The 25687-nt window shown below is 32.2% G+C and overlaps 5 protein-coding genes across 9 annotated transcripts; 2 read left to right on the forward strand and 3 right to left on the reverse strand.

Annotated features, from left to right (window-relative positions):
- The first annotated feature begins 614 nt into the window (after positions 1-614).
- On the forward strand, positions 615-4315 carry Art1 (arginine methyltransferase 1). 3 transcript variants are annotated; one of them, XM_012359379.2, is made up of 2 exons: positions 615-766; positions 1640-4315. In XM_012359379.2, the coding sequence occupies exons 1-2, from the start codon at positions 653-655 to the stop codon at positions 2720-2722; spliced, it is 1197 nt and encodes a 398-aa protein (XP_012214802.2). In that variant the 5' UTR covers positions 615-652; the 3' UTR covers positions 2723-4315. The 3 variants fall into 3 exon arrangements, with proteins under 3 accessions (XP_012214802.2, XP_012214803.1, XP_012214804.1); XM_012359380.2 differs by having other exon boundaries at positions 716-873; XM_012359381.2 differs by lacking the exon at positions 615-766 and adding an exon at positions 968-1271.
- Sec10 (Exocyst complex component Sec10) lies at positions 3352-6925 on the reverse strand. The gene is made up of 6 exons (XM_012359378.2): positions 6317-6925; positions 5592-6035; positions 4946-5523; positions 4392-4880; positions 3808-4315; positions 3352-3734 (listed from the first exon to the last, which is right to left on the reverse strand). The coding sequence occupies exons 1-6, from the start codon at positions 6347-6349 to the stop codon at positions 3636-3638; spliced, it is 2151 nt and encodes a 716-aa protein (XP_012214801.1). The 5' UTR covers positions 6350-6925; the 3' UTR covers positions 3352-3635.
- Positions 6926-8094: 1169 nt separating this feature from the next.
- On the reverse strand, positions 8095-10234 carry Rab1 (RAS oncogene family member Rab1). Its single transcript, XM_012359382.2, has 4 exons — positions 9940-10234; positions 9001-9397; positions 8682-8913; positions 8095-8592 (listed from the first exon to the last, which is right to left on the reverse strand). The coding sequence occupies exons 1-3, from the start codon at positions 9960-9962 to the stop codon at positions 8713-8715; spliced, it is 621 nt and encodes a 206-aa protein (XP_012214805.1). The 5' UTR covers positions 9963-10234; the 3' UTR covers positions 8095-8592; positions 8682-8712.
- A 686-nt stretch (positions 10235-10920) lies between these two features.
- Positions 10921-15803, forward strand: LOC105667547 (uncharacterized). Of its 3 annotated transcripts, XM_012359386.2 has the most exons (7): positions 10921-11338; positions 11466-11753; positions 11847-11977; positions 12050-12302; positions 12359-12474; positions 12577-14025; positions 14098-15803. In XM_012359386.2, the coding sequence occupies exons 4-7, from the start codon at positions 12157-12159 to the stop codon at positions 15225-15227; spliced, it is 2841 nt and encodes a 946-aa protein (XP_012214809.2). In that variant the 5' UTR covers positions 10921-11338; positions 11466-11753; positions 11847-11977; positions 12050-12156; the 3' UTR covers positions 15228-15803. The 3 variants fall into 3 exon arrangements, with proteins under 3 accessions (XP_012214809.2, XP_012214807.2, XP_012214808.2); XM_012359384.2 differs by having other exon boundaries at positions 12577-15803; XM_012359385.2 differs by having other exon boundaries at positions 11466-11567; positions 12577-15803.
- On the reverse strand, positions 15115-21317 carry LOC136998859 (uncharacterized). The gene is made up of 5 exons (XM_067352188.1): positions 21060-21317; positions 20756-20882; positions 20413-20634; positions 20068-20244; positions 15115-19360 (listed from the first exon to the last, which is right to left on the reverse strand). The coding sequence occupies exons 1-4, from the start codon at positions 21069-21071 to the stop codon at positions 20159-20161; spliced, it is 447 nt and encodes a 148-aa protein (XP_067208289.1). The 5' UTR covers positions 21072-21317; the 3' UTR covers positions 15115-19360; positions 20068-20158.
- Between the last annotated feature and the right edge of the window lie 4370 nt (positions 21318-25687).

The following is a 25687-nucleotide window of genomic DNA, read 5'->3' on the forward strand; positions in this document are numbered from 1 at the left end:
GTTTCTTTTGTTTCGATTGATCAAATTTTCAATCTTTGATTATTAATGCGTAGTCTGATACGGGCTTAAGGGAAATCAACCAATCAGAGATCCGCAGAATGAGAAGTGGGGATGGAAATGATGGACTTTGATTGGTTGATTCTCTTTGCATTATGCTTTATGTAAAAGTCTGTGTTCCGGCCTAAACGTTTTTATTAACAGTAAATGTAAAAGGAGATAGACGTCCCCCAACTACTATACCTATTCTTGTATCAAAAACTACGCATTGGCTCTTGTGAAAATGCTCTTTCAAATATGTTATAGAGCTGAATGTTTTGTAATTGACAATAGTTTAGTTTCATCTAAAACTTGTTCAAAATGTTAATTTAGTTGCATGTAGTGTAATATGTCACAAAAATAATTACTACACTAGTATGTTGCGGCAATTAAGTCACTGCAATAAATTGCATGAAAAATTGCATAGTCTGATGCTTTTGGTTTTACGCAAAAAATCATATGAGACTCTAGCCTTACAGATTACATCAATAACATTTTATTTTGTAATTATGAAAGTAAAAATAAAATTTGTATAATATGGGTAATTTTATAAAAAAAACGAGATTTGTACGTGCAGCGTACTGAATGACAATAATCGCCCCAAGAAAGTGGTGAAATGACAGACCTGATATTCTGTCCAGTCGTCTGCTGTGACGCAGGCAAAATGGCGACGAGTAATGAAGTGCCGGTAGATATCACGCAGAGTCGCATGTGTACCATGGAAAATTCGGTGAGTTTTACCAATTAGATCGTTAAGACGATAGGACGGCCGATTTCGAAAGAGCTACTGCTAATAGTGTCGATATGATTCGAAGTCTGCAGGCGTGTGCTATTAAGGTATAAAACAGCTAAGAAACGTCGAACTTTGTGTGACCGATATATGTAGTCTCGTCGTGAAGTATATATAATACGCGAATTAAAATCAGGCATGGTAAGAGCGTTGTCGTGAAAACGTGATACATTTTACAAGAATTGATTTCGGGACATGCATATCGAATGTACGAAAAAGCAAATCGGTGATTATTGAGGTGTAAAGATTCGCAGTCGCGGCTCGAATATATAGACGGCGGAAGTGATACAGCGCATGCAAACAATATACTATCGACTAGTTATTCGATCGTACAAAGAGACGCCATTCATTTTGGCGGGCACGTGTGTAGTGTTTCTCGTTTGCCGGCATACGTGTGGACTCGTCAGACTAAGACCGTTTTCTATTGGCACTCATGAATACCATTGTAAATTTTTCTCTATTATTTTTTCCGTTATATCAATCTTGTAAAAATATGGTTACATCGCTAGACTCTGTGTAGCGTTTTATGCGTTTATACGATAATTTATATCCAAAACTTCTTATAAAATTATTATTTTTTCGTAATAAAATTAAATGTTATATTTATATATATAAATAATTGAGCAATATAGAGGATATATAGTCTTATAAAACAAGGTTTCATTAATTCATAGATTGCGAATATTTTGAATTTTAATTACAATGTTGCAATTTTCACAGTTGAAATTTATTAATCAGACTAAAGAAAAATGTAATTTAAATAGCTTATTTAATGTTTTATTTCTTTTCTAATATGATACACAAATGTTACAGGCATCAAAAATGGAATCCATGGATATAGCGACAGAACCTACTACTGTCAACAGAGATGTCAGCACATCATCCTGCAGGGAGTCTGTGTCTGTTGATGATATGACTTCAAGAGATTACTATTTTGATTCCTATGCCCACTATGGAATACATGAAGAGATGCTGAAGGACGAAGTACGCACTGTGACGTATCGTAACTCAATGTATCATAACAAGCATCTTTTCAAAGGCAAGATAGTCCTTGATATTGGCTGCGGTACTGGTATTCTCTCGATGTTTGCAGCTAAAGCTGGTGCAGCAAAAGTCATTGGTATCGAGTGCTCGAATATTGTTGAATATGCGGAAAAAATAGTAGAGGCAAACAATCTGTCCAATATTATAACAATACTTAAAGGAAAAGTCGAAGAGGTTTCATTGCCCGATGGAATCGAAAAAGTCGATATAATAATATCAGAGTGGATGGGTTACTGTTTGTTTTACGAATCAATGTTAGACACAGTACTGTTTGCAAGAGACAAGTGGCTTCGTGAGGATGGTATGCTCTTCCCTGATAAAGCAACTCTATTTATTTGCGGAATCGAAGATAGACAATACAAAGATGAGAAAATCAATTGGTGGGACGATGTCTATGGATTTGACATGAGTAGCATAAGGAAAGTGGCGATTAGCGAGCCACTAGTGGATGTCGTAGATCCAAAGCAAGTTGTCACAAATGCATGCCTAATCAAGGAGGTTGATCTTTATACAGTGACGAAAGCCGAACTCGAGTTCTCATCACCGTTTACTCTGCAAGTTCGTAGAAACGACTATGTTCAAGCGCTAGTTACATTCTTCAACATCGAATTCACCAAGTGCCACAAGCGTATTGGCTTCAGTACTGCACCGGAAGTGCCATACACGCATTGGAAGCAAACTGTCTTTTATTTCGATGAATACATGACGGTGAAGAAGGGAGAAGAAATATATGGTGTATTCTCGATGAGGCCGAATGCTAGGAATTACAGAGATCTGGATTTCAGTATCGAGTTGGACTTTAAAGGAGAGTTGTGCCAAGTACACGAAACTAATAACTACCGTATGCGCTGATATTCGGTGGATTGTGTACCCTCTCTCCCCCCTTTTTCATAGCTCATGAAGAACCATTTAATCAAACCAGGAGTCGACTCCTTACTTATTATGGAATCGCGTTTAAATGGCACGATACATATATTGATAATGGTATGTGAGCTTTGTTTAACAACATTGCAGATCTTTGATTTTAGAAAGTATGAGATAATGCTTCCTGATTAGACATTTAATGTAACTTTTATAGATATTATCTTCTATGAACGTGCAAATCTGGATAATCAGTCATATTTATAACACTAAATTCGAACAAATGACGAGATAACGTAATAAATAACAAAAACGAGCAAATGAATTTTTGCGCACAATTTTTGGAGCAATTAGTTAAAAAAAAAAATAAAATAAAATAGAAATAATAAAAAATAAACTTGTAAGCATTAAACATGGGATGCATGTTACCGATGTTTTATCTTAATATCGAAAGGAACTATTTGTAACTATGATCTTTGAAATATAATAAAATGAATGTGCGCCAAAATTCTTTGTCAAAATTATTTGTATTACTGGATTTTGCTTAAATGATGCTATTAAAATTCGCAAAACAAAAAATATTGGATTGGATGTTTTATTTTAAAAATTTAGTGCGGATCTCTACTAATTATTGTATGTCTTTTTATCATATATACACAATTATTACAATTTGTCAAGAAGTAACGAATAGAATGGATGTTTTTAAGAGTGTTGGTTTCCACAAATTCTCTTTATGTGCATGACAATGTGAACGAGCCTAATGGCGAAAATCTTAATATATTTAAACGGATATAAATACAATTTCAGCGGCTAATTTTGTGTATTTAACATTAACTTGCATCATTTATAATGTGAAGAAAGGCTGAGCCTAAGTATTTTTGTTTTATGTAAGTAGAATGTGTCATCATGTCGCTAGACCCTTTAAACAATTGGCTAACTTCTGCGTCTTGTAATCGGTTCTTAATTGAATAAAATTAAGTAAAACGGCGCGATCCAGTGTCATCTGCAATTTAAGAAATAATATATAACTTTCTAAAAACATATATCGTTTGTGAAAACAATTCAATGCAACGTACCAGTTGCTCTCCTGTGCAGACTTGTTTCAGATTTTCTGGCTTGACCAGTAGCAAATTACACAGGGCATGCAAGGTGTCGAAGAGATTTGTAACAAATTCAATTTCGAGTTCCTTGATGCACTTGCGATATTCGTTCATATCGCATATCGCGCACATCGCACCAGCGGAATTAAATTGAAATTGCTGCAAGTGATCATAAATGACTTTATGGAATCTGATACCCAGTTCCTTCAGAGCGGTATCCAAATGTCTGCCGTCCAAAGTATTTCGTATCATTCGTATCATTCCGTTCACGTACTGAACTACTACCAAACAAGCAGGAGTGTTCACAGTATCCACATCGGTTTCCGGCTTAAAATCCGTTTTCCTTTGTTCGCTTTGCAGATACACTTTCACCCAGCCTACAATAGCGTTTATACTTCTGTCCAAGCCAGTATCCAACTTGACATCAATTTGCTCCAATATCGCTTTTTTCTTCAACAAACAGTCGGCGTGTTTTGGTGTCGATCTGGATAAAAAAGAAATATTGTTTTAAAATCGTGTCATTGTGTATAAAAGTGCATTTAGACAAATAAAGAACATACAAAACAAGAGGCAGAACACTGTCGTTGAATTGCTCTTCCAAAAGTCGAACAATCGCATTGCATTGATGCACCACGTTGAAGAAATGGATTTCCGGTTGAATCCTGCTCTCTGGTATCGGTACACTTTGTAAACCTAATTCCAGTGCGTAGTCTACGTGTTCGCTTATCAGATATTGCAACAGTATCTCGAAAATTTGGAGTGCGTTTCCAGGTACGTCGACGGATTGTGAGAGTAACTGACATCTTTGAAACGCGAGCTTGCTCCTTTGTAATATCGCGATCGCCAGCTCTTCCGATAGAAACGTCTCGCCTCCATAGTCTTCTATTTGAGCAATGTTTATATTCGTTCTCGCACCTAATACAGCTTGCAAGTCTCTACGCAATTCTTGGAAGCCGCCAGTTTGCAGCTGCTTCTTCTGATGATTCTTAGACTCGTAATATTCGATGAGCAGGGCCGCTGATTTTTCCCGGAACGCCTTTGTTTCAATACTAAAATGATAAATAGTAAATAATTATTAACCGTGATTTCCGGACTATTCAAGTTACAAACTTACGTAATGTATGTATCCAGATATTTTTGAAAAATATTTCTAGTGAGTTTCGCGAGATAAGTATCATCGGTGCCCATATCGAAGACTTTCAAATTAGTAGACAGCTTGACCGTCCTCGTATACAGATCGTACAAGTTTTTCAGATACTTATCAGCGTCGGTTTTATCCGCTAATTTAGCTACCGCATACTTTTGCAGACGCAAATGATAAATGTTCAAGACAAATTTGGCCATCACTTGCTCAGGATTGAAAAACACCTGTTGCATGAGCTTGTGGTATTTTGTACACATAGGTATAACATCTTGAAAGACGTCTTTTCCGCCGAACGAACCCATTTGACTCTGTTCTATGAACGCGTCGATGCACTGAGAGTAGCCTTTGAAATGAGCCAAGGTGCTCGCCAATTCCCTCATGCGCGACGCATCTTCTCTGTTATGCGCGCTCACAAATTCCTCTATCAGATTCCGCTCTATTTCATCATATTTAACGCTGATCTTCTTCTTGGCGTGTTCGAATTTTTCAGAAGGAAGTTCTTGGGCTATGAGATGAAGCTTTTGTATCACATCTGCAGCATCGTTCAGCTGCAACAAACAACAATGAATTAAACATTTATTATTTTGCTCTTGTTTAATCAGTTTGTTATCTTTACCGAGGATTTATCTGTGAAAATTGGATCTGTTAATGGACCAGGGCTTAAAAATTCTGAAAAGTGCTTCATTAACTTTTGTGCCTCTACTGCTCTCGCTCTTGGCGTATTGACACTTTCCAATTGATCTCCCAAATGCAAGACTTTGGTAGCTACAAGATTTATTCTCTCATCTAATTGATGAAATAACTCGATAGAGTGTCTGTTTCTCTCTTGTAATTCAAATATCTCGAATGTATGTCGAGCTTCCTCTTCCTTCAGTGCAGATTCCAATTTGTCGCATTTCTTTTGCTGACGTTCTTGCAGTATCTGTAAATCCTTGATTGCCTGCAAAAAGGTCTCATGGACGATAACTGGATCGAAAAATGTCTTTCCTCCATCTTTCGTATTATCGTTGACAGTTCTCCAAGCCAGTCGTTCAACAAATTCTTCAGGATCAAATGGATCCTGTAAAGCAGGTTATAATTTGTTTTCAAATATTTATTTCTTAATACAAAATTATATAAGCATTATAAATAATATAAAGATAATATTACAAAAAAGCATATAATTCTAAATCTTGCGGCATAAATTTAAATCTACTGAAATTATTGACAAATCGACCAAGTATAGCAATACGCGATAGATGATTATTATATTAAAATGTATTTTAATATACATTTGTGCATAATTAAAATATTGATTGCATAATGAAATAAATAAGCGAACAGTTTGCAAAAAATTTAAACCTGTTCCAGCTCCTTCATATATTGTTGCATCATTTTGAAGCGATTTCTACTTGCCGATCGTGTGATGGTAAAATTAGGTTAGGTTATGTCACAATCAGTCCATAAGACACAAAAATTGAGTGAACGGAATGATCATCGTTATTTATTCTATTGTAAATTAATATTTGCATTTAATATAACGCAACTACATTTAAATTCATTTAAACTTGCGATTTGCGAATCGTAAGAGACACGGCCACAGTTGACATTACCGCATATCACTGTGTGCGATGCGGATACAGTGTTGAACAGTGTCGGCAAGTATTGGAAGATGGAGAAACAAATCTCTTCAAGTGAATTTCTCGCGCGTTTGCGTGAGTCATTAACCACGTCATTGATTTTACAGCTCATGCTTATTGTTAGATGTACACTAAGTGTTTATTGGAAGCTAATTTTTTTTTTCTTTGTTAGTCTCACTTATTCTAATATAATGTGTATAAAGTATATTAAATGCTATATTAAGCGAATAAAATTAACATTACACATGTGAAAAGTGTGATAACGACAAAACACCAACTCACTTTTCACCTGCTTTCATTGTTGTCTGCAGTTTATCTCCTCGGCGAGCAGGTAAAGTTTATAAAAAAAGATCCTAAAAGATAGACAAATAGCCTTCTATCTAGTGAATTGGATGTTTACATTTAAATTATAATAGCCTACAATTTATGTCTAGAGAATGTAAATTATATATCTGATATGTATTTTATGTGTCACACATGTATACACTTAATTTATGAAATAACATTTTATATTGTTCTAAAAATTTTGTGAAATATGTTTTTTAAATTCTCAACGAAATTCTTAACGAATTATGTATGAAATTTTATTTTAAAGATATCTCTCTCTCTCTCTCGATATAACATAAAATCTGTGGAATAATAAATCTTGATGTAAATCGTCGGTTAGTCCTGGAACTATATTATATATGGTTATTCGGTTACCAGATGGACACGCGCCGCTGCGCATCGAACATAACGTCAACGTAATTTCTCCGATTGATTTTTCAGGTGTGTCAGAACTGTGAACACGTGGCAAGCTCACGTATTACATGCGCACGTGTACACGCAACATATGCAACAGCTATGACCTATTAAACATTTTTACAACAATATCTCGGAACGCTACAAAGTTTAAGAAATGATTTTTGTTTAGATGGTTGTTTATTCTTTTGATATTTTATATATAATTACAGTTACTATATTTATAATTTCGAGTGTCGTTTCTTCGTATGCCCGTCACAATAGTTTTCTTTCACGATACAAAGATACGATTTGGATTAAATGTAACTGTAATATCTTAACACGTATAAAATATTCCCGTTTTTCTACTCGATTTATCAAAGCCTGGAACTCTTGTAGACCTTTTCCTATTGATTCTCGGATCGCATTTAGATTATCATAAAAAAGGATGACGGAGATCCAATGATGGAGTTCGAGAAGACACGAACGAAGGTGCCACTTTCTTTCGACTTGGCACACGTTCTTAAACGCGAACGAATACTTTTCGAATACATTGCACATGTATGCCTAACATATATAGAGGTATGCTATGTATGCGTTCCGAGAGACGATTAGTGATGAAATATTTATTAATATGTTATTAAATTACACTAATGAGCTGTGAGAAAAAAGGTGGCGCATCGCCTCGTAGAATCCTCACTAAGAAAAAAAAAAACTGACCTAAAAGTCTGCGCGTACTGCGGGAGAAATTGAGAGTGGAACAAAAGAAAAATGAGAAAATAGTTTTGGATTATAGTATAGAGGAATAGAAACGGCTCCATTTTATATAGGGCCAAACGCATACTCCATTGTACATATTACAATTAGGCTAAAAAAAAGAAATTCAAGTGCTTATCTTTATAACCACCATACACAATATTATTCAATTTACTTCTCAAGACTCGAGTTGCCCCTTGTTACACGCACGCCTACACTCGCGCTTGACGTTATCGATGCTAATTCGCAGAATTTACCTAAAGTCGAACTCGATACTAGAAAATGGCGTTGACTAATTGCATCTTTTCTTCTTTGGAAAGAAAGTTACAAAAAAACAGAAAAGGGCAGGCGGACAAGAGACTTTTGTATAACTCTTTAGAAAGAGTTAATGGTCCATGAGTGTTAAATATTTCTTTTCTTTTCTTTTTTTTGTTGGTGAAAACTGAAACTTCCATGTATGTTCTTATGCTTCCAGATAATAAGATTAATTTTGCAGTACTTGGACCGCAACCATTAGATGTTCTGTAAAAAAGATTGCGATTGTTTCGTTGTTTAATAATTCATATTTGTGCTTAAATTTATTGGGTTTGTTAACTTTTTGTTTTACTCACTTTGGTTAAATGAGACACAAGATTGCAGTTCTCAGCAGCATCCAGATTTAGACGATTCAATTGGACGCCCATGCTCTATTTTCACCTTGTTGGCTGGATCACTCGCTCCACTCGACGGTGGGCCCACTCTAAGTTTTATTTCAGCAGCCATTGTCATAAAAGCTTGCTCTACATTCATCGCATTTTTCGCCGACGTTTCCAAGAATGGTATACCAAGTTGATCCGCATATTCCTGTTTATGACAAGGTATAAAAATATAATAAAATTGTTATAAATAAAATAAAATTGTACAACATTGAAAGAAGTATGTGTAGTTTACCTTAGCTGTCGTGTAGTCAACTACTTTTTTAGTGTGCAAATCACATTTATTGCCAACTAATAGTTTATTGACGTTATCACAGGCATAACGATCAATTTCCTCCAACCACTGTTTAACGTTGTTAAAAGTCTCCTGATCTGTGCAGTCATAAACAACAATAATACCATGTGCACCTCGATAATAAGAACTCGTGATTGTCCTGAACCGTTCTTGACCCGCTGTATCCCAGATTTGTAGTTTTATCGTCTTTCCATCTAGATCGATGGTTCGGATCTTAAAATCTACACCAATGGTGCTGATGTAACTTTCTGTATATGTGTCATCAGCAAAACGTAGCAAGAGACACGACTTCCCGACACCAGAATCTCCAATTAGAAGCAATTTGAACAGATAATCGCTGGAAAAAAAAAAGTTTCAGATTATTGTATTGCAAATTTGTAAACAAGTGATAGGGAGGAAAAACAATTAACTCTATTTCTATTTTATAAATATTTTGAAATCAAAATGCGGATACAAAATACAACACAATTAAAGAAAGCATTTCACAAATTAGATCTCCAAAACTATAAAGTTGCATTTTAGAACTGTTAATTGTTTGCAGTCGTCTACTGTCAAAAAAAAGAATCAAGGTCGATATTGTAAGACGCGCGCGCGTACAGGGAAAATGTAACTGCAAAATAATGAAATGTGGACTATGATACAAGAGTATGCCATGTTTCACGGGCAGAAAGAGGGGAGACTGGAAGGGGAGAGAATCTCTGAATCTGTCAGACGTGAAGATTTAAAGAATATTTCTTCTGCCTCGATCGGACGGACATGCTTTGCAGAGCGATGAAGAAATGATCGTTTTTTGTCGCGAAAATATTCATATAGTCGTTCAGCAGACGCGTAGCGGCGAATCCAATGCACTTATGTCTGCGCAAAAGAAAGTTTACTCACTATTCGGGATTCATCGTGGACATACTACGCCGAGAACGCGTTGGCTGATTAATCGTCTATGGTTCGCGCTCGAAAATAAATATACCCGTACAGAACGGCCTCTCGACTACGATACACACTACGGTAAACGCGAACAAATCGCGAATTTCACGTTCCGAAATACGACGAAGGAGCTGTAACAATGGCGGTCAGTGGCAACTCCTCCCAACCAACGAATAAGACCTCCACCATTGACGTAATGCCAGAATGGCAGCTGGTGCTGTTTCACTCCCACTATCGGACGGCAACTGAGCCACTCGGACACAGAACACGACTTCTAGTCTCCCGCCGAATTCCCGCTTTTCACTATTCGTCAGCGAATAATGGGTGCGTTCAGAAAACACAACAATTGCACAACTGTTGTGTATGCTTGTCAACACTCGACGTTGATTTGTTGGTTCTAAAAGATCTGATAGAATACTCCAATGGCGATGAGCGCTCACACAACCGTTTTGTTTTCTGAACGCACCTAATGTCAAACGGATGGATATATATATTGTATGGATATATATATTGTACTACGTTAAATAATACCTGTGATTAATATATACTTATCGATTTATCGATCAAATTCATTTTTAAAAGTTGATTACTCATTCTGCACTTTTATTATTAATGGTAGATTCATATTGCGTTCGTACAAAATATTCTATGTACGAGACGTTAAGCATTGGTAGCATTCAGCGGACTCAACAGTTGGGCAAAGGTATTAGATTTTCCACTGAATGACGCTGTTGATTTGTTGGTTCTAAAAGTAAGAGCCAATCACGTTCAATTGCTACTGAACGGGTTGTTCAGCTAAATGCGTCCAATGTTCAGTAGGAAAACGTACTTTTTAGGGATTTTTTCCAGAAAATATATTATTTAGAAATTTATAGATAGCTGTCGGATAACGAGGCAGGTATGAATTTCGCACAAGGCGTGAACCTAGATGTTCATAAAAACAGCTTTAAATCGTGAGCGTAGAAACAGGGAGCAATATATTTTTGTCCTCTGTCCGTCTTAAATATTTACATTAGATATGCATATACTAATGTATCGTACGTCCAATTGAGATAAAATAGAGAATAACTTGAGTTAATACTGTAGACAAAATAATTTCTTGTCTATGATAAATATGTGTATTTCTTGTCTATGCTAATTCTGTTTCTAAGTTGTGGGCTTGTTTAATCTTAATGTGTACACATCTTGACTAGTATATGCACGTGTAATTTTTATAACTCTGTTATCATTAAAAGGACAAGTCACACATTAATACTCGTTCAACGATTATTCAAATTTTAAAGAGAATGCGGACTCGATGTTATAAATGCTTATCATTGCATTTAACCACTTTGCATATGACTAAAAGAAACAAGCAGTAAGTATATTTGTATAAATGTGACAGTATATATTATTGAAACAATACAGCAAAATTTTTCTTAAGCTGCTCTTTATTACTTGTGTTAAATTTAATTAGAGAAGATTAATACAATTTTTATATACAGAATCGTCATTGATGTCGTCAAATTCTCAATCACAAGCGCATCCCACTGAAGTATTCTTCAGAAGCGTAAATGGGGAACATCTGATACTAGAAGAGAAAGAAGGTTTAAGTGACAATATCATAAATTTAGCATTGCGAAGCAAGAAACATTTCAATTTCAATTTGTATTTAGTGTTATTCTGCACAACCTTCTTTACATGGATCTTGTCTAAAATCTTAATTCTATTTATAATATCGGTCTGTATTTTAATACTGCAATGTAAGTTGTTTATTACTTCTATGAAACAAGGTAAATTTTTGTTTTTACAATAAAATAATTTGATGTTTATTTCTTAAGAATGGAGAATTTGTATAGTTTGTTAATTTTTATATTATTTTACAGATAAGTTATTAGTCGTAGAATCAGTGGGTGTACACATTGAAAGTAAAGGGGGACTTGGCATTTTTACATCTACAGAATTTTTACCATGGGACATAGTAGAAGATGTATTTATCAATGAAGTTATAAAAGGAGTAAGTTTATATTTATTTATTAACATAAAAGAAGAAATAAAATAATTCTAACTTGTAAATTAATAATTTTAGCAACGAGTGCTTTATTATCTTACATTTATCGTAAGAGAATCAGTTGGAATCAGACAGGATTCAAAAAGATTAGTTCCATTATTTCAAGATTTATTACCTGAAAGAAAATGCCTGGAATACATTTACGGGCGTTTAGTCATTTCGATTGGCTCGACTCAGAGAAAGAATCTCTCTTAACCATTCCTGGTTCTTATTGGCTATGTCATAAGAAGAATATATACAAATTTATCTTTAGATATCATCGTACAATAAGGTAAGACATTGGCATTGCTACTGGTTTGCACAGATTTCAATTATATATGTTTTCAGGAATACTGTGAAATTTTTATATGGTCGAGAATTATTAAAAATTATTCGAAGGATTATAAAGTGCCATCCAACCCAAGGCCAGCAGTTTAGTACACAGCATCTTCTTGTTACTTATAGTATCCTTTTTTTGTTATTACTAATATCCTGTTGTTGATAAATAAGTGATTATAGCTCTAAATCTATAAATTTCTTTACTCTGATGCAATACAAAAATGCAGATTGTACATCTTGGACCCGCCAAGACAAAATGTTTGCAATACTAAAGTTCCAGCAACGGACTAATGCTGCAGCATTTTCATATGCATTTGTGTTAACTATAAGTATTTGCTCTTCGTCAGAATCCTTGTTGTTTGATTTAAAATATCCAAAAGTCGACGACGCAGATACCGAAAAGAAAGGTAGTAAAACTGTAATATGTGCTACTGAGAAGTTCTCTTCAAAAAAAATTTCATTGTGTCAAAACAAGAAAGATCATATTTCAAAATTTAATGACGATACGTTGAATAAAGCATCAAAACTGATAGTAAATTCTAATCTCCAAGATAATAACATACAAAATTCTATAAACTTTCATGATAATCTGGATGCAAAAATTAAAAATGTACCTACCGAAACATACCATGTTAATGAGCTTAATACAAAACTGCGTGATAATATGATATATGAAAATAAATCTTATAGTACGACAAATTATGAGAGAGGCATGGAGCAACATGCTATCAATTCTACACAAGAAGAATCCTTAAGAGCAACAGAGAAAACAAATAAAATTAAGACGAGTAATATAGACAAAAATTCAAAATCGGTAGCAATACAGAAACAAGATCAGGAAATACAAGATATTCCAACGTGCAAAATATTTTCTTCATTGAAATTTTCTGTCACAGGAATAATAAATGATAGTGTCGATAAATTGTCAGTATCAAATAAATTTAGTTTTGATAAAAATTTAATTGAGGAAGATAGTACTGTCACTAATAAAGATGGTTTAGATAACAAAAAGATGACAAATGAAACTATTGTAGATTCTAACAATGTACCACATCAATGTTTTATCAAGAAAGAGATTGAGAATGCAAAGCGCAACACAAGATTAAACATGTTTTCAGCTACATGTGATCAGCATATGCAAACGAATTTGGAAACTGAAGTAAAGAATATAAATAAAGATTTAGTTACAAAAATGAGAGAAAATAATGTGAAATCCATACAAGCAGAAAATGAGAAAGAGCATTATGATAAGATGCCTGTCATAAAATCTCAAAGAAATGATAATCAACACATTAGAATGTCAATGAACGCTCACAATAATCAATTGCAAAATAATGCACACAATAAGTGGTACAAAGCTCATAAACAAAAAGGTAGGGAATTTGAGAAAAAGACAATACCTGAAGACAAGGTCTTGCGTTCCTCTAACATTACTGATTTAGTAATGGAAGGTTTAATGTTCACTATACGACAAGATCAGGATAGCATAGCCGTCATTGAACAAAAAACTAAATTAGAAGTGGATGAAGTATTAGAAAATTCTGAGAAAGTTGAAACAAAAGCTGGAGAAAAGTGTTTGCTAAATTCAAGCTTACTGCGACTGGAAAACCTGGTGACTATGATCGATTCCTCACATGATAAGAACAAACATCGTAAAATTAGTAATGCGATTAACGGTAATGTGTATTCATCATCGTTTAATATTCTTAATAATAATTCTATACATAATTTAGATGTTAATTTTATAGATAAAAGACTGGATAAATCAAGTGTTCCTAGTTACGATAATCTTAACACTATGAGTTATTTAACTCCATATAAATCCCGATGGCAGTATTTCTCCTCTAATATTAAGAATGGCGACAGTTGCTCAGTAAGCGGAAACACTGTTGAAAAAAGCAACCAATTGATAGAATGGCAAAGTGGCAATGAACAAAATAGGAAAAATAAATATAATATAAGCGAAATGGAAAAAGAAGAAGAGGATATTTCCAACATTTTTCTTCAATCTTCAATATTTTCATCTGACAAAACAAATGCAGGTTTGCAAAATAAAGACTTACTGATGAATGATACAAATATTAAACGGTCAGGTAAATGTGATACATCTATAAAGAGACACAGTTCTCTGCCATCGTTCTGTTCATCATCAAGTCCAAGTAAAATGACTAGCAAAGAGATTTCTACAATTTCTGAGCAGTCTGCAGACTCGGATAAATTGTCTCGACAGAAGGCAAAGCTTCCAAGAATAATTTCTGATAAAGTTATCACCGTTGAACAAATACCGCTGGCTTTGCAAAACATTGTACATACGTACAGAAAACGTCGATTTTCCTCAACAACCAACAATGAAGAATGTAAACAGCAAAATACTATGACATTAACGGGAAATGTAATTTCCGATACAGTTTCATCGGATAATAAATGCATAAATTCACACACTGCGAATAATTCGTCGTTCATCAAGTTAGCAGATTCTGAAGGAATGAAAAGCAAGAAGAACAAATCCTGTATAACGATTAATAAGAATATTCAAGAGACTGCTACATGTGCGAAGAACATACAAGAAAAAAACAATGATATTCATCAACACACTTCACGAAGAAATTCATCGTCAAAGCATGGCTCACCGAGAAAATTGCAAGATATCACAGACGACTTTTATTATGATTTGCTGCATGTACATAACAAAGACAATGCTATTCAGCAGAGATGTCTTAGACAAAGACGAAGATCTCTGAACAATCTCAACGATACTAAAAATAACAATATACGCATAGAAATGTTAAAATTTATTCAGGACATCACAGAAGGTGCTAAAGTGGTGGTGAAACGGTTAAATATAGAGAGAAAGGAGACAGTAAATTCAATTTGTTAAAGAAAAAAATCTATTAGCAATATATATGTATATTAAAAACTTGGTATCGGAAGATTCATGAGGAAATAGTAATGAGTTTATTGTACACATCTTACACTATCATCAATATTACAGGTATTCTCTGAATTAACTAAATTGTAAAAAAGAAAATTTTTATTTTTATGTTTGCAATCGACTGCTTATTTGGATAACTCTTATTCTAATTTAATAAATAAATATATTATTGTCATTAATATGATTATGTACAAAATCTATTACATTTAGATTAGAAATATTAAATAAAATCTTTTTATATGGCAATATGTATATTTTACAAAGTACTGTGTTATGTCAGCATAATTTTTGGGTGCAGTTCCGAATAGGTGAAACGCCCGATTGTTTTGAAACTCCACTATTTTATGTAGTTTGGCGCGCTGATTACGAATATGATAATGAAAATCGCCGACTAGGTCATTTTCAAGGTCAAAACAAGGTCAGAAAAAGTGAAAAAATATCACTTTTTTGAGATTATTTCAAGAAATATTGATGTAACAAAAAAAAGTTTCAAATAAAAGTTGTGTAGTTCTTGTAAAAATACATCATTTATGTCCTATGCATTTTTTGTGTAAAACTGATAATTTTCGAGAAAATTGACGTTAAAGATTAAAAACTTTGGTAAGTAGGATGAAACACGGGGGGTTTGGGGGGCGGAGCCCCCCGAGGGGAAAATGGGTGCAGGCGGGGAGGGGGGTGCAGGGGGGAGGGGCTCCGCCCCTCCCGCCGCCTATTACATAGCTAGTGTCTATTATAGAAGTTGAAAATAACTTTCAAACACAATATGCTCTACCTTGCGTAGGGGTTTTGCTAATCTTTTCAGTATCAAATATTTTTAATATATTGTAGACTCATTATACCTTTAGTAAGGCGAAGATTTAATTCATATAAACTTTCTACGCGCACACACCTTGCGTTGGGGTCTTGCTAATCTTTCCTGTATTTAAAATTTTTAGTATATAGTAGACTCATCATACTTTTAGTAAGGCAAAGATTTAATTCATATAAACTTTCTGCGCGCACACACCTTGCGTTGGGGTTTTGCTAATCTTTTCAGTATCTAGTATTTTTAGTATATTGTAGACTCATTAGATTTTTAGCAAGGCAAAGATTTAATAAATATACATAAATTGTATACGCACACACGCCGCTACATTTTTGAACGGCATGCGCATGCAAGCTGAGGCCTACCTGTTTACCAAAGTTTTTAATCTTTAACGTCAATTTTCTCGAAAATTATCAGTTTTACACAAAAAATGCATAGAACATAAATAATGTATTTTTACAAGAACTACAACTTTTATTTAAAACATTTGTTTGTTACGTCAATATTTATTGAAATAATGTTAAAAAGTGATATTTTTTCAGTTTTTTTGGAATTTTGACCTTGAAAATGACCTTGTCGGCGATTTTCATTATTATATTCGTAATCAGCGCGCCAAAATACATAAAATAGTGCAGTTTAAAAAAAATCGGGCGTTTCACCTATTCGGAATTTTATCCTAATTTTTTTTATCATTTTTGTTATGCCTCCAACCTAGCTCCTTAAGTAAGGTTTTTTAGCATTAACCATTTTTACATTATCTTATAATCAGTGTTCTGCTCTTATAATCCTTTACACGTACTTTGTTCTATCTGACCAGCCTTATCATATTAGGTTTGTTCTTTATTGCTGCACTGATAACTAATATATATTATATATTAGATAAACTACTTGAGGTGTCCCCCGCCGATTTTATCAATTTTGCAATATGTTGTAGTTGACTAAAATATAAGCGAGACGTATTTTTTTATCTGCGGAAAAACAATTTTAGAAATAACTCCTCAAAATAGGTGTCGAGTGCCGATTTGGTTCGTTTCATATAGAAGAATGCAATCTTTTTGAACGAATCCAATTGGAAAATGTGTGTCATAAGGAGGGATGAAAAACACAATTTGGTCAATTTGATTAATCCAATTTTAAGGGGTAAATCACCCCTATAAATTTCAAAAAAATTCGCCTAACAAGGCTAAGTTCGAGCCAAAAAATCTGAAAAAAATTAAGTTTACGTATTTTTGCGTTTCTTTAAAAAATCAAATTTTTGGAAGTTTCCATCCTTAAACACATTTTATTTCGTTTATATGAGATGTAATTTTTGCGAACAAAACTCATTAAAAATGATTTGCCACAGACAAATAAAAAATTTACATTTCGCTCCATTTAACCATTCAATGTTACGGGGGTAAATCATCCCTAAATATGACTATGATTATCCAAAAGTAAATGTACGGAAATATATGAAAATGCACTCCGTAGCAAGCAATATTAAAGTATATAACGATTGATGTACGAAAAATTCCAAGAAAACAATGTATTCAAGAATATTGCAGGATCAAAATGTAATCAAAGCAGATTTAAAATATCACCAATTTATAAATTGTCACGTTATATTTCCATAAATACTTGCATTATTATGAATACAATAATTTACATGTGAATTAGTTTTCAAAGCTAGAACAATAATAAGTCATCGAAAAAATGTTTGAGACACAAAGATTTTTTACACCATGATCGAATAATAGCAACGTTTGTGCAGGCTTCAATTTCGCAATGCGTGTTAGAAAAATCTCCGAAACTAAAATTAACAGGATTTTCGAATGGTGAGAAGACATTGGTGAAAATAATTTATTAATAACACAAAAATTTATAAATGATAAGGTCTGGCCAAGTTCCAAAAAAGACACTCCAATATGTTTATATTTTAATAATTATCTAAATTTTTAATATATTACCAACATAAAAAGTAACTGATACATTATTTAAGGTGCAAATTCAAAATAAACATACATAAAATATACATAAAACGTATAAATAAAACTGATCAAAATTTGATTCTAGAAAGTAAATGATATGTTATTCTTACTAAGAGAACGTTCACAAGTGTCCCCTCCCGATTTGATTCTCCTTGAAATATGTTGTAAAACATACAATTTGAGGAGACACGTATTTTTTTATAGCGGCGTTAACTCAAATTTAAGGGGTGAAACACTCTTTTGAAAAAAACGGGTTTTTTCTTTGTGTGTAACTATCGCCAAAACCGTAGGAAATATAAAAAAATGTTTCAAATAGAAGTTGTATGGCTTGTAATGGGCTTTATAACTGTGTAGTTGGATTTTCAAAAAATTAATTTTTTTTAATTTACCCTTACCCCTTGTTATTATTTTTTCAAATTTCAAAATTTTTGTAATGACAAAAGTTGTAGCATTTTTTACGCTGAATTCAACCATATATGATTTTATTATGTTCCAAAATCGCATCTTTCAAAAATGAGTCATCAGTATCACACTATATGCGTCGCGCTGCATGACGCATCGCTTATACCCAGGGTCGGATGTACGATTTTGTGGCCCCTAAGCTATGATCTTAAGGAGGCCCCCTCTTATTAACAAAAAATATATTTTTTTAAATCTTTTCTATACTAAAGAGGCCCCCTTATAATGTGAGGCCCCTAAGCTGTAGCTTATCTAGCTTATGTGTAGATCCGGCACTGCTTATACCGCACTTGTATTGTGCAATAGTCGTTAAATAAATATAAAAATGATATGTTATCACGTATTTGAGGAAGAAAAGTTAACTAAAATTGTTGCTAAAGCATCCCTTTCACATTACACTCTAATAGATAATCGCTACATTTCGTGCGCAGCGCGTTGTCATATACAAGTTAGCTATCAGCGCATATTACACTTTGAAGTTTCGCTTGTAGTGACTACGGAAAAATAATTTATGAAACGAAAACAGTGAATAAATCAATCTTTTCAACATATATTCACTTTGACTCTACCCTCTTGGTCCGACTTGACTGACAATGAATTGAAATATAAAATTCTGTACAGTTTACTCTTTTTCAATAATTTTAATATACTGCGATATATTCTACATACTATTACATTCTATTAAATTACTACGATTTTTTTAAACTATGGTATATAAAATCTTGAAATATAAAATGTATATCATAAGTATAATTATAATATATACAATAAATAAGCTTTTAATATATATATATATATGGGGCATTCTTTCTTAACTTTACATCCATGCTGCTCATTTTCTATTTGATCTAAAAATTTTTTAAAAAATCTTAAAATTTACAGAAAAATGTAAGCTTTTCAATGGCGCGTGGCAAAATTATCAAATTCAATTGGATCATACTTAAAATTTCAGAAAACCGAAAAAAAATAATAAAAACGGTAATTATTCAAGTGTAGCGATTATTCATTCGACGTTTTTCTCTTCCAATTAACACTTTCGAGTACTCTACTTATTTGTGCACTGTCACATGAATCTAAACTAAAATGGCGGATTTAATATGGCCGCCAAAAATTTAAAAAATTTAAGAAATTAACTGATTTTTATAAAACTTGGTATCAAGGGGTTTTTCGGGTTACTGTATACGAGTCTAAAGTTATCTTTTGAAAATACAAAATGGCGGATCTAATATGGCCACCAAAACATTTTGAAAATTTTTAGAAATTAACGAATTTTTATAATACTTGGTATCAGGGACTTTTTCGGGTTGCTAATAACAAATCTGAAGTCGCATTTCGAAAATTTAAAATGGCGGATCTAATATGGCAACTAAGAATTTGAAAAATTTTTAAAAGTAAGGGAGTTTTATAAAATTTGAACAGAGAGTTTTACGGCCAGCTAAATACAAATCTTAAGTCGGATTTCGAAAACTGAAAATGTCAGATCTAACATAAAGACCAAAAATATTGAAAATTTAGGAAATTGACAGATTTTTATAAAACTTGATACTAGAAATACCTCTGATTCTGATGTCGCCTGAGTTCTTACCCCCTACTTTTTGAAATCTTGATATGAAAAAGTCGAACTGTTACCAGCATTGGAATATCTCTTAATCACCATTTCTTTGTTGATTGGGACGAAACAAAGATTTTAAATAGGTCCATCGTTTTTCCGCTTCAGTAGCGGTATATAAACCTACAACACATAATGTAATTAAAAAATATATTTAAATGTGTAATACTTGTTTTATATATACATATGTGTGCGTGTGTGTTTGCTTATATACAGAAAACCTTGCAAATAAATATATATATAAGTAAATAAATATAAATAAATATATAAATAAATAAATATAAATACTACCTTTCAAACGTACGCTGACTTCTTGCCATAAGCTGTCTTTTTGTTTCCTTCCTCGCTCTTTCACCGGTATGCGAAAATCATATAATGCTGGTCTTTCTTTTACTGCACTTATTAAATCTTTATCTAGTTTATCGATATCAATGTGTTCCTCAAGATTTTCATCAATATTTTCTTTCTCGTAGGTACTTTCTTCAATAGTGCTATTTCCACCAGTCTCATTCTCTACATGCCAATTAATTAAATTAATGACAGTTCTTAATTAATTAAATGAATGACAGTTCTTAAAAAATAAATAATAGTTTGTTGAATATATTGCCTCTTTTGTAGACACAAATATACGTACCATTTCTAAAAAGATTTTTATCCTTATCCATTAATAATTCTTTACACTTTCCAAAGCAACCATGTGAAATCTGTCCACTTTTATCACGCCAAATAATCCAGCCACAATATCCACATTTGAATTTCTCCTAATCAATAAAATATATTACATACAATTGTATCTGTTTTTTAAATTTCTATTATATATTATAAGAACAACTTAACCTAATCTATTTTATGAGTTTCATGTTAAATAATTGAATTTATGTGAAAACATACATAGTGTTTTAATATATATATTTTATTTTTATACAATAATAACGTACCGATGACGACATTGCTTTTTATTTCCTTCCAACAGCTTCCAAAATGCACGTACGTTGCAAAACGAATAAACAAACGGACACTTCGCGAATTTTTCATGTCGATAGGTTAGAAATTTTTCCGTTCCGTAACAGTTCCGTGCCATGGGGAACCCAGTGGTTAAAAAGCGGAACGGAATTGAAACGGAATCATTCTGATTGGCTACTTTCCATCTAGTTTCTTTTCCGCTACTGTTCCGTTCCGCTATTTCTTCCTTCGTCGGGATGCACCCTTACGGGTTCTATGTGACGCCGGCCTTATGGCATTCTACGTTATCAACTCTTAAGATTAAGATTAAGACCGAAGCATAAACCGGCCATAAATTCTACGCTTTTTCCAACATAAATAAATGTAATATTGAAATGTTCTTTAATTATTTTTGCGTAATTCATAGATTTTAAATGTCGCATCTTGAAATTTTGAAGGACTGGTTGTTTCAGTAAAAAATTAGTTTTATTTTCCCATTGAGAAATCATATATTTTTGGTAACGTACAGATAAAGTAAATGCAATATTTAAAAAATTTTTTATTTTATGAACTAAATCTTTGAAATAACCATTTTTACTTTCAAACCGCATTGTCCAGTAAGCTCGCGGAGGACTCATTTTCTTTATTATCGCAGGATAATGAGTAATTAAATGATCTTTAGGTGTTAAACAAATACAATATTGTTCGATTAATAATTTATGATGTTCTTTTATTGTAATTTCTAATTCGTTCAGCATATTAAAAGTAATTTTTAGTGCTAAAACAATTTTTAACATTTTTATAAGCAATAATATTATTTTCCATTTAGGAAAATTTTTGCCAAGTTTTAGAACTACATCTTGCAGAATTAAAGGTAAAAAAATTATTAAACAAAGAGTTTGTCTTGCACGTTGTCCTATTAAATTTGAATTTTTACTGAAATGTATAATACTTGGAAGATTGGCTTTATTACATAGGCCATAATCAAATGCTTGTATTTTATCATTCAAATCTTTCAAAGTAATTAGTTCCGATTTATTACAAAAATCTATAAATAATTTTAAATCTCTCTGACAAATGCCCTCCAAGAAGTCATGCATTACATCAATATTCATATTTTCACATACTTTAAAGTGAGTTAAACTAAGCAGAGCACTTGGGTGTTTTACTCCAAAAAAATTCATAGTGTCGTTATTAGCATAATTTCGTTGATTTGATAAACAATGAAAGCTTTCTATTGTTCGTAACAAATTTGGATCTGCAACACATGCTTTTTGAGCATGTTTTTTATGCATTATACAAATTTTACAATAGTAATGAGAACTGAAAGATTCATTCATACCAAGTAACATAGCTCCAGCTAAATTATCACAAGCTATAGATACTAATGTACCTTTTATGTATGTATTTAAAGACTCAATAAATATGCCTTGATTTTCTAGAATTTTAATATCATTCACAATTACTTCTAATACAGGATTTAATCCAAATTCTTTAACGTTTTAGTATAACATAATGCTAATAAATAAATATTTTGTAGTTCTGAATTAATATAAATAAGAAAATTATTAATTGTAAAATAAAAAGCCCCTATTTTATGGATTCCAGCTTTGCTTCCTAAAGGATTACATACTTCAAATTCATCAAAATAAAGCTGAATTTGAATTGCATTCTTATTTGCTTGAAAAAAAGAATTATTTTCATATAGGGGAGAGTGGGGTGTGATGGCGTTCACCTAAGAAAAATTATTAATATTTTCTTCTTAAATTGATTTTTTATCAAATTTGTTGAAAAATCATATAATATAGGATTATGGCTTTCAATAAAATCATTAAAATAATTATTAAAAATATTAAATTTTTATTTATCGATGTAAAAAAATAATATAATTTTGATCGGTGTAGCCTACCTGTGTCGGTTCAGGACGATAAGGCTGCGGGTTATGGTAATCACGATGGGGTCATGACGATTGAGTCTATCTTGATTATGCATTTCAGATGCGGGTCATGATAATCAATTTCTTTAACTTTATTGTGTGAAAAAATTTGTTTATTAAACTCTTTTTTAATATTTTAATAACATTTTAAATTATTATTAATATATTATTAGAACATTAGAACATTATTAGAACAGAATATTATTATTATTAATAATAATATTATTAATTATTTATTATTAATAATATTATTAATTTTTTATTATTTTCTCAAATAAACTTAACAATTAATGTAATAGGTAATAACGTAAGATCACCCACATAAGTAGATAATGACAGTATGTGATATAACCTTCTTCGCACGCCCGAGCGCCGCGATCCGCACTCCGTGATTCTCATGATCCCGATTGCTTACATAGTTGAAAAAGTACGAGAAAATAAAAAAACATGGATAATTATGTTTCATTTTTTGTTATATAAAAGCTTTAAACAACCAGATTACAAGTAACTATAAAGTACGGTATGCATGAGAATTTAAGTATGCTAAAAACCTTATTATAATGTCTTTATTTCTTATATGAATTATCACTGAAAATTTTTGTCAAATGTATCTTTTTTGTAATTATTCGTATATGCATAATAATGTAATATTTTAGATAAATTTTATATGAAGTAAAAGTTTAGATAAAAAGTAATATATATTATTCTTTAAAATTCTCATAATTAAGATGATTGGTCCAACCCGCTGAGCATTATGACCCCGCTCTCCCCTACAGCGTTTCGTGTGTGCGTGAGATGTGCTTGGGCTCGAAATCCCGCTGATCTTATCCGCACACGCTTATGTTGTACTTTATTTAACTATTCTTTAATGTTTTTTTTATAAACTTCTTATATCAAAAAGTTTAATTTTTTATGAAATCCTTACATATTCAGCAAACACTAAAATACATATTGATGCGCGAAAGATGCCGAGATCATCTCTCTACTGCGCAATATATATCTACAGGGAAAATATCAGAATAACAAAAGTCTTAATTTATTTTATCCATAAATTCGTAATACGTTCTTTAGCCTATTAAAAATCAAATATCAAATAACTTTGCTCTACAAGATATCAAAACTCGAATTAAGAGTATTATTTTTAAATCATTTTATAAACAAATTTAAGATTGCTACTTTTACTTATACATTCGACAGCAAAATTAAAGTATCACTCATTCTGCTCTCTAAAAATAGACAAATTTCGAAAGAGTGTAACTTTGTCAAAAATGATCATAATGAAATATTCCATATTCAAATTTTACATTTGAAATCTTTACTTTTCAGATTGGTACTTTAGTAAACAAGTTACTGATTTTTGACGAAACTATACGGATATAAATAAAGAATGCAAAATGCGTTAAATTTCAAAATTTTTGTATGAACTTTGCAAAGTTCCATGGCATGAATTAAAAATCGCACACAAATGCGGTTTATAACTTTTGAAAGTGTTAATATTGAAGCAAAAATGGTTTTTTTACTTTAACATTGAATAATTTGTTGAAAAAATTGCACAACGTTCAAACGAATAAATTAAAGGTAAAGATTTTTACGCTTTCAAATAATCTAAACCGCATTTGTATGCGATTTATAAATCACGCATTGGAACTTCTCAAAGTAAAAAATTTTAAAATTTGACGCATCTCTATTTATATTTGATGTAGCTTTGTAAAAAATCAGTAAGTCATTTACTAAAATACCGATCTCAAAAGTAAAGCTTTCAAGTTGTAAAATGCTTCTCAGAACATTTTATTATGCCTACTTTTGACGAAGTTATAAATTCTCTTGAAATTTGGAGGGCAGAACGGGTGATGCTTTAATTTTGCTGTTAAATGTGTATACATCAACACATTATCATTGGATATATTTATATCATTTAAAGAAACATTTCTTATTTTTATAAACACGATTTCAAAAATATGCAAAAGTATGCTTTTAAAAAATAACTTATAAACAAAACTTACCACTGTTGCGTATCCATAATTTTTGTCTTGCATCTTGCTTTGATGGAAATCTAAATAAATGTGAACCTGTAGTATATCGTCCGTTACGACAGTTTTTATAAGCACATTTATCATAAATTGTTTGCATTGTCCACTGATTATTTATTATACTTTATTTAATAAATGTTAAATATGTTTCATAAACTTTTTAAATATAAAACTAAAAAACTGTATAAATTAAATAACAATTAAACAGAAATAAAAGAAAATATAAAAACGATATTTTATAAAACGATAATATTGCAAAATGAGAAATGTGAAACAAAACTGCACGGTAACACACAGACTTTCCGTTGCACACTGACTATGAGCGTAGCGTATTTATCTCAATTTTTACCGAGACGCTCGCTGTTTACTTGTTTTGCTAGGACAGTGCTCGGAATTTGTTAAACATTTCAGCCGATTTCCGCATTTTTATCTTCAGTAGAGCGGACTTACTGGAAAAACCACTTTTAAAAAAACGCGTCAGCATTAGTACCTCATGGGTGATGTGGAAATCTATTGAAATATTTTCACTTAATAAATTTAATAATAAATTTATTTTTAATAAATTTTAATAAATTTTTTAAAATTTTAATAAATAGGGAGATGAAATCCACAAATAGGGGAAAGAATCCACTCATAATTAAATAGTGCCGCTCCTAAC

This window comes from Linepithema humile, chromosome 3 (genome assembly GCF_040581485.1).
Source record: "Linepithema humile isolate Giens D197 chromosome 3, Lhum_UNIL_v1.0, whole genome shotgun sequence".
Lineage (NCBI taxonomy): Eukaryota > Metazoa > Arthropoda > Insecta > Hymenoptera > Formicidae > Linepithema > Linepithema humile.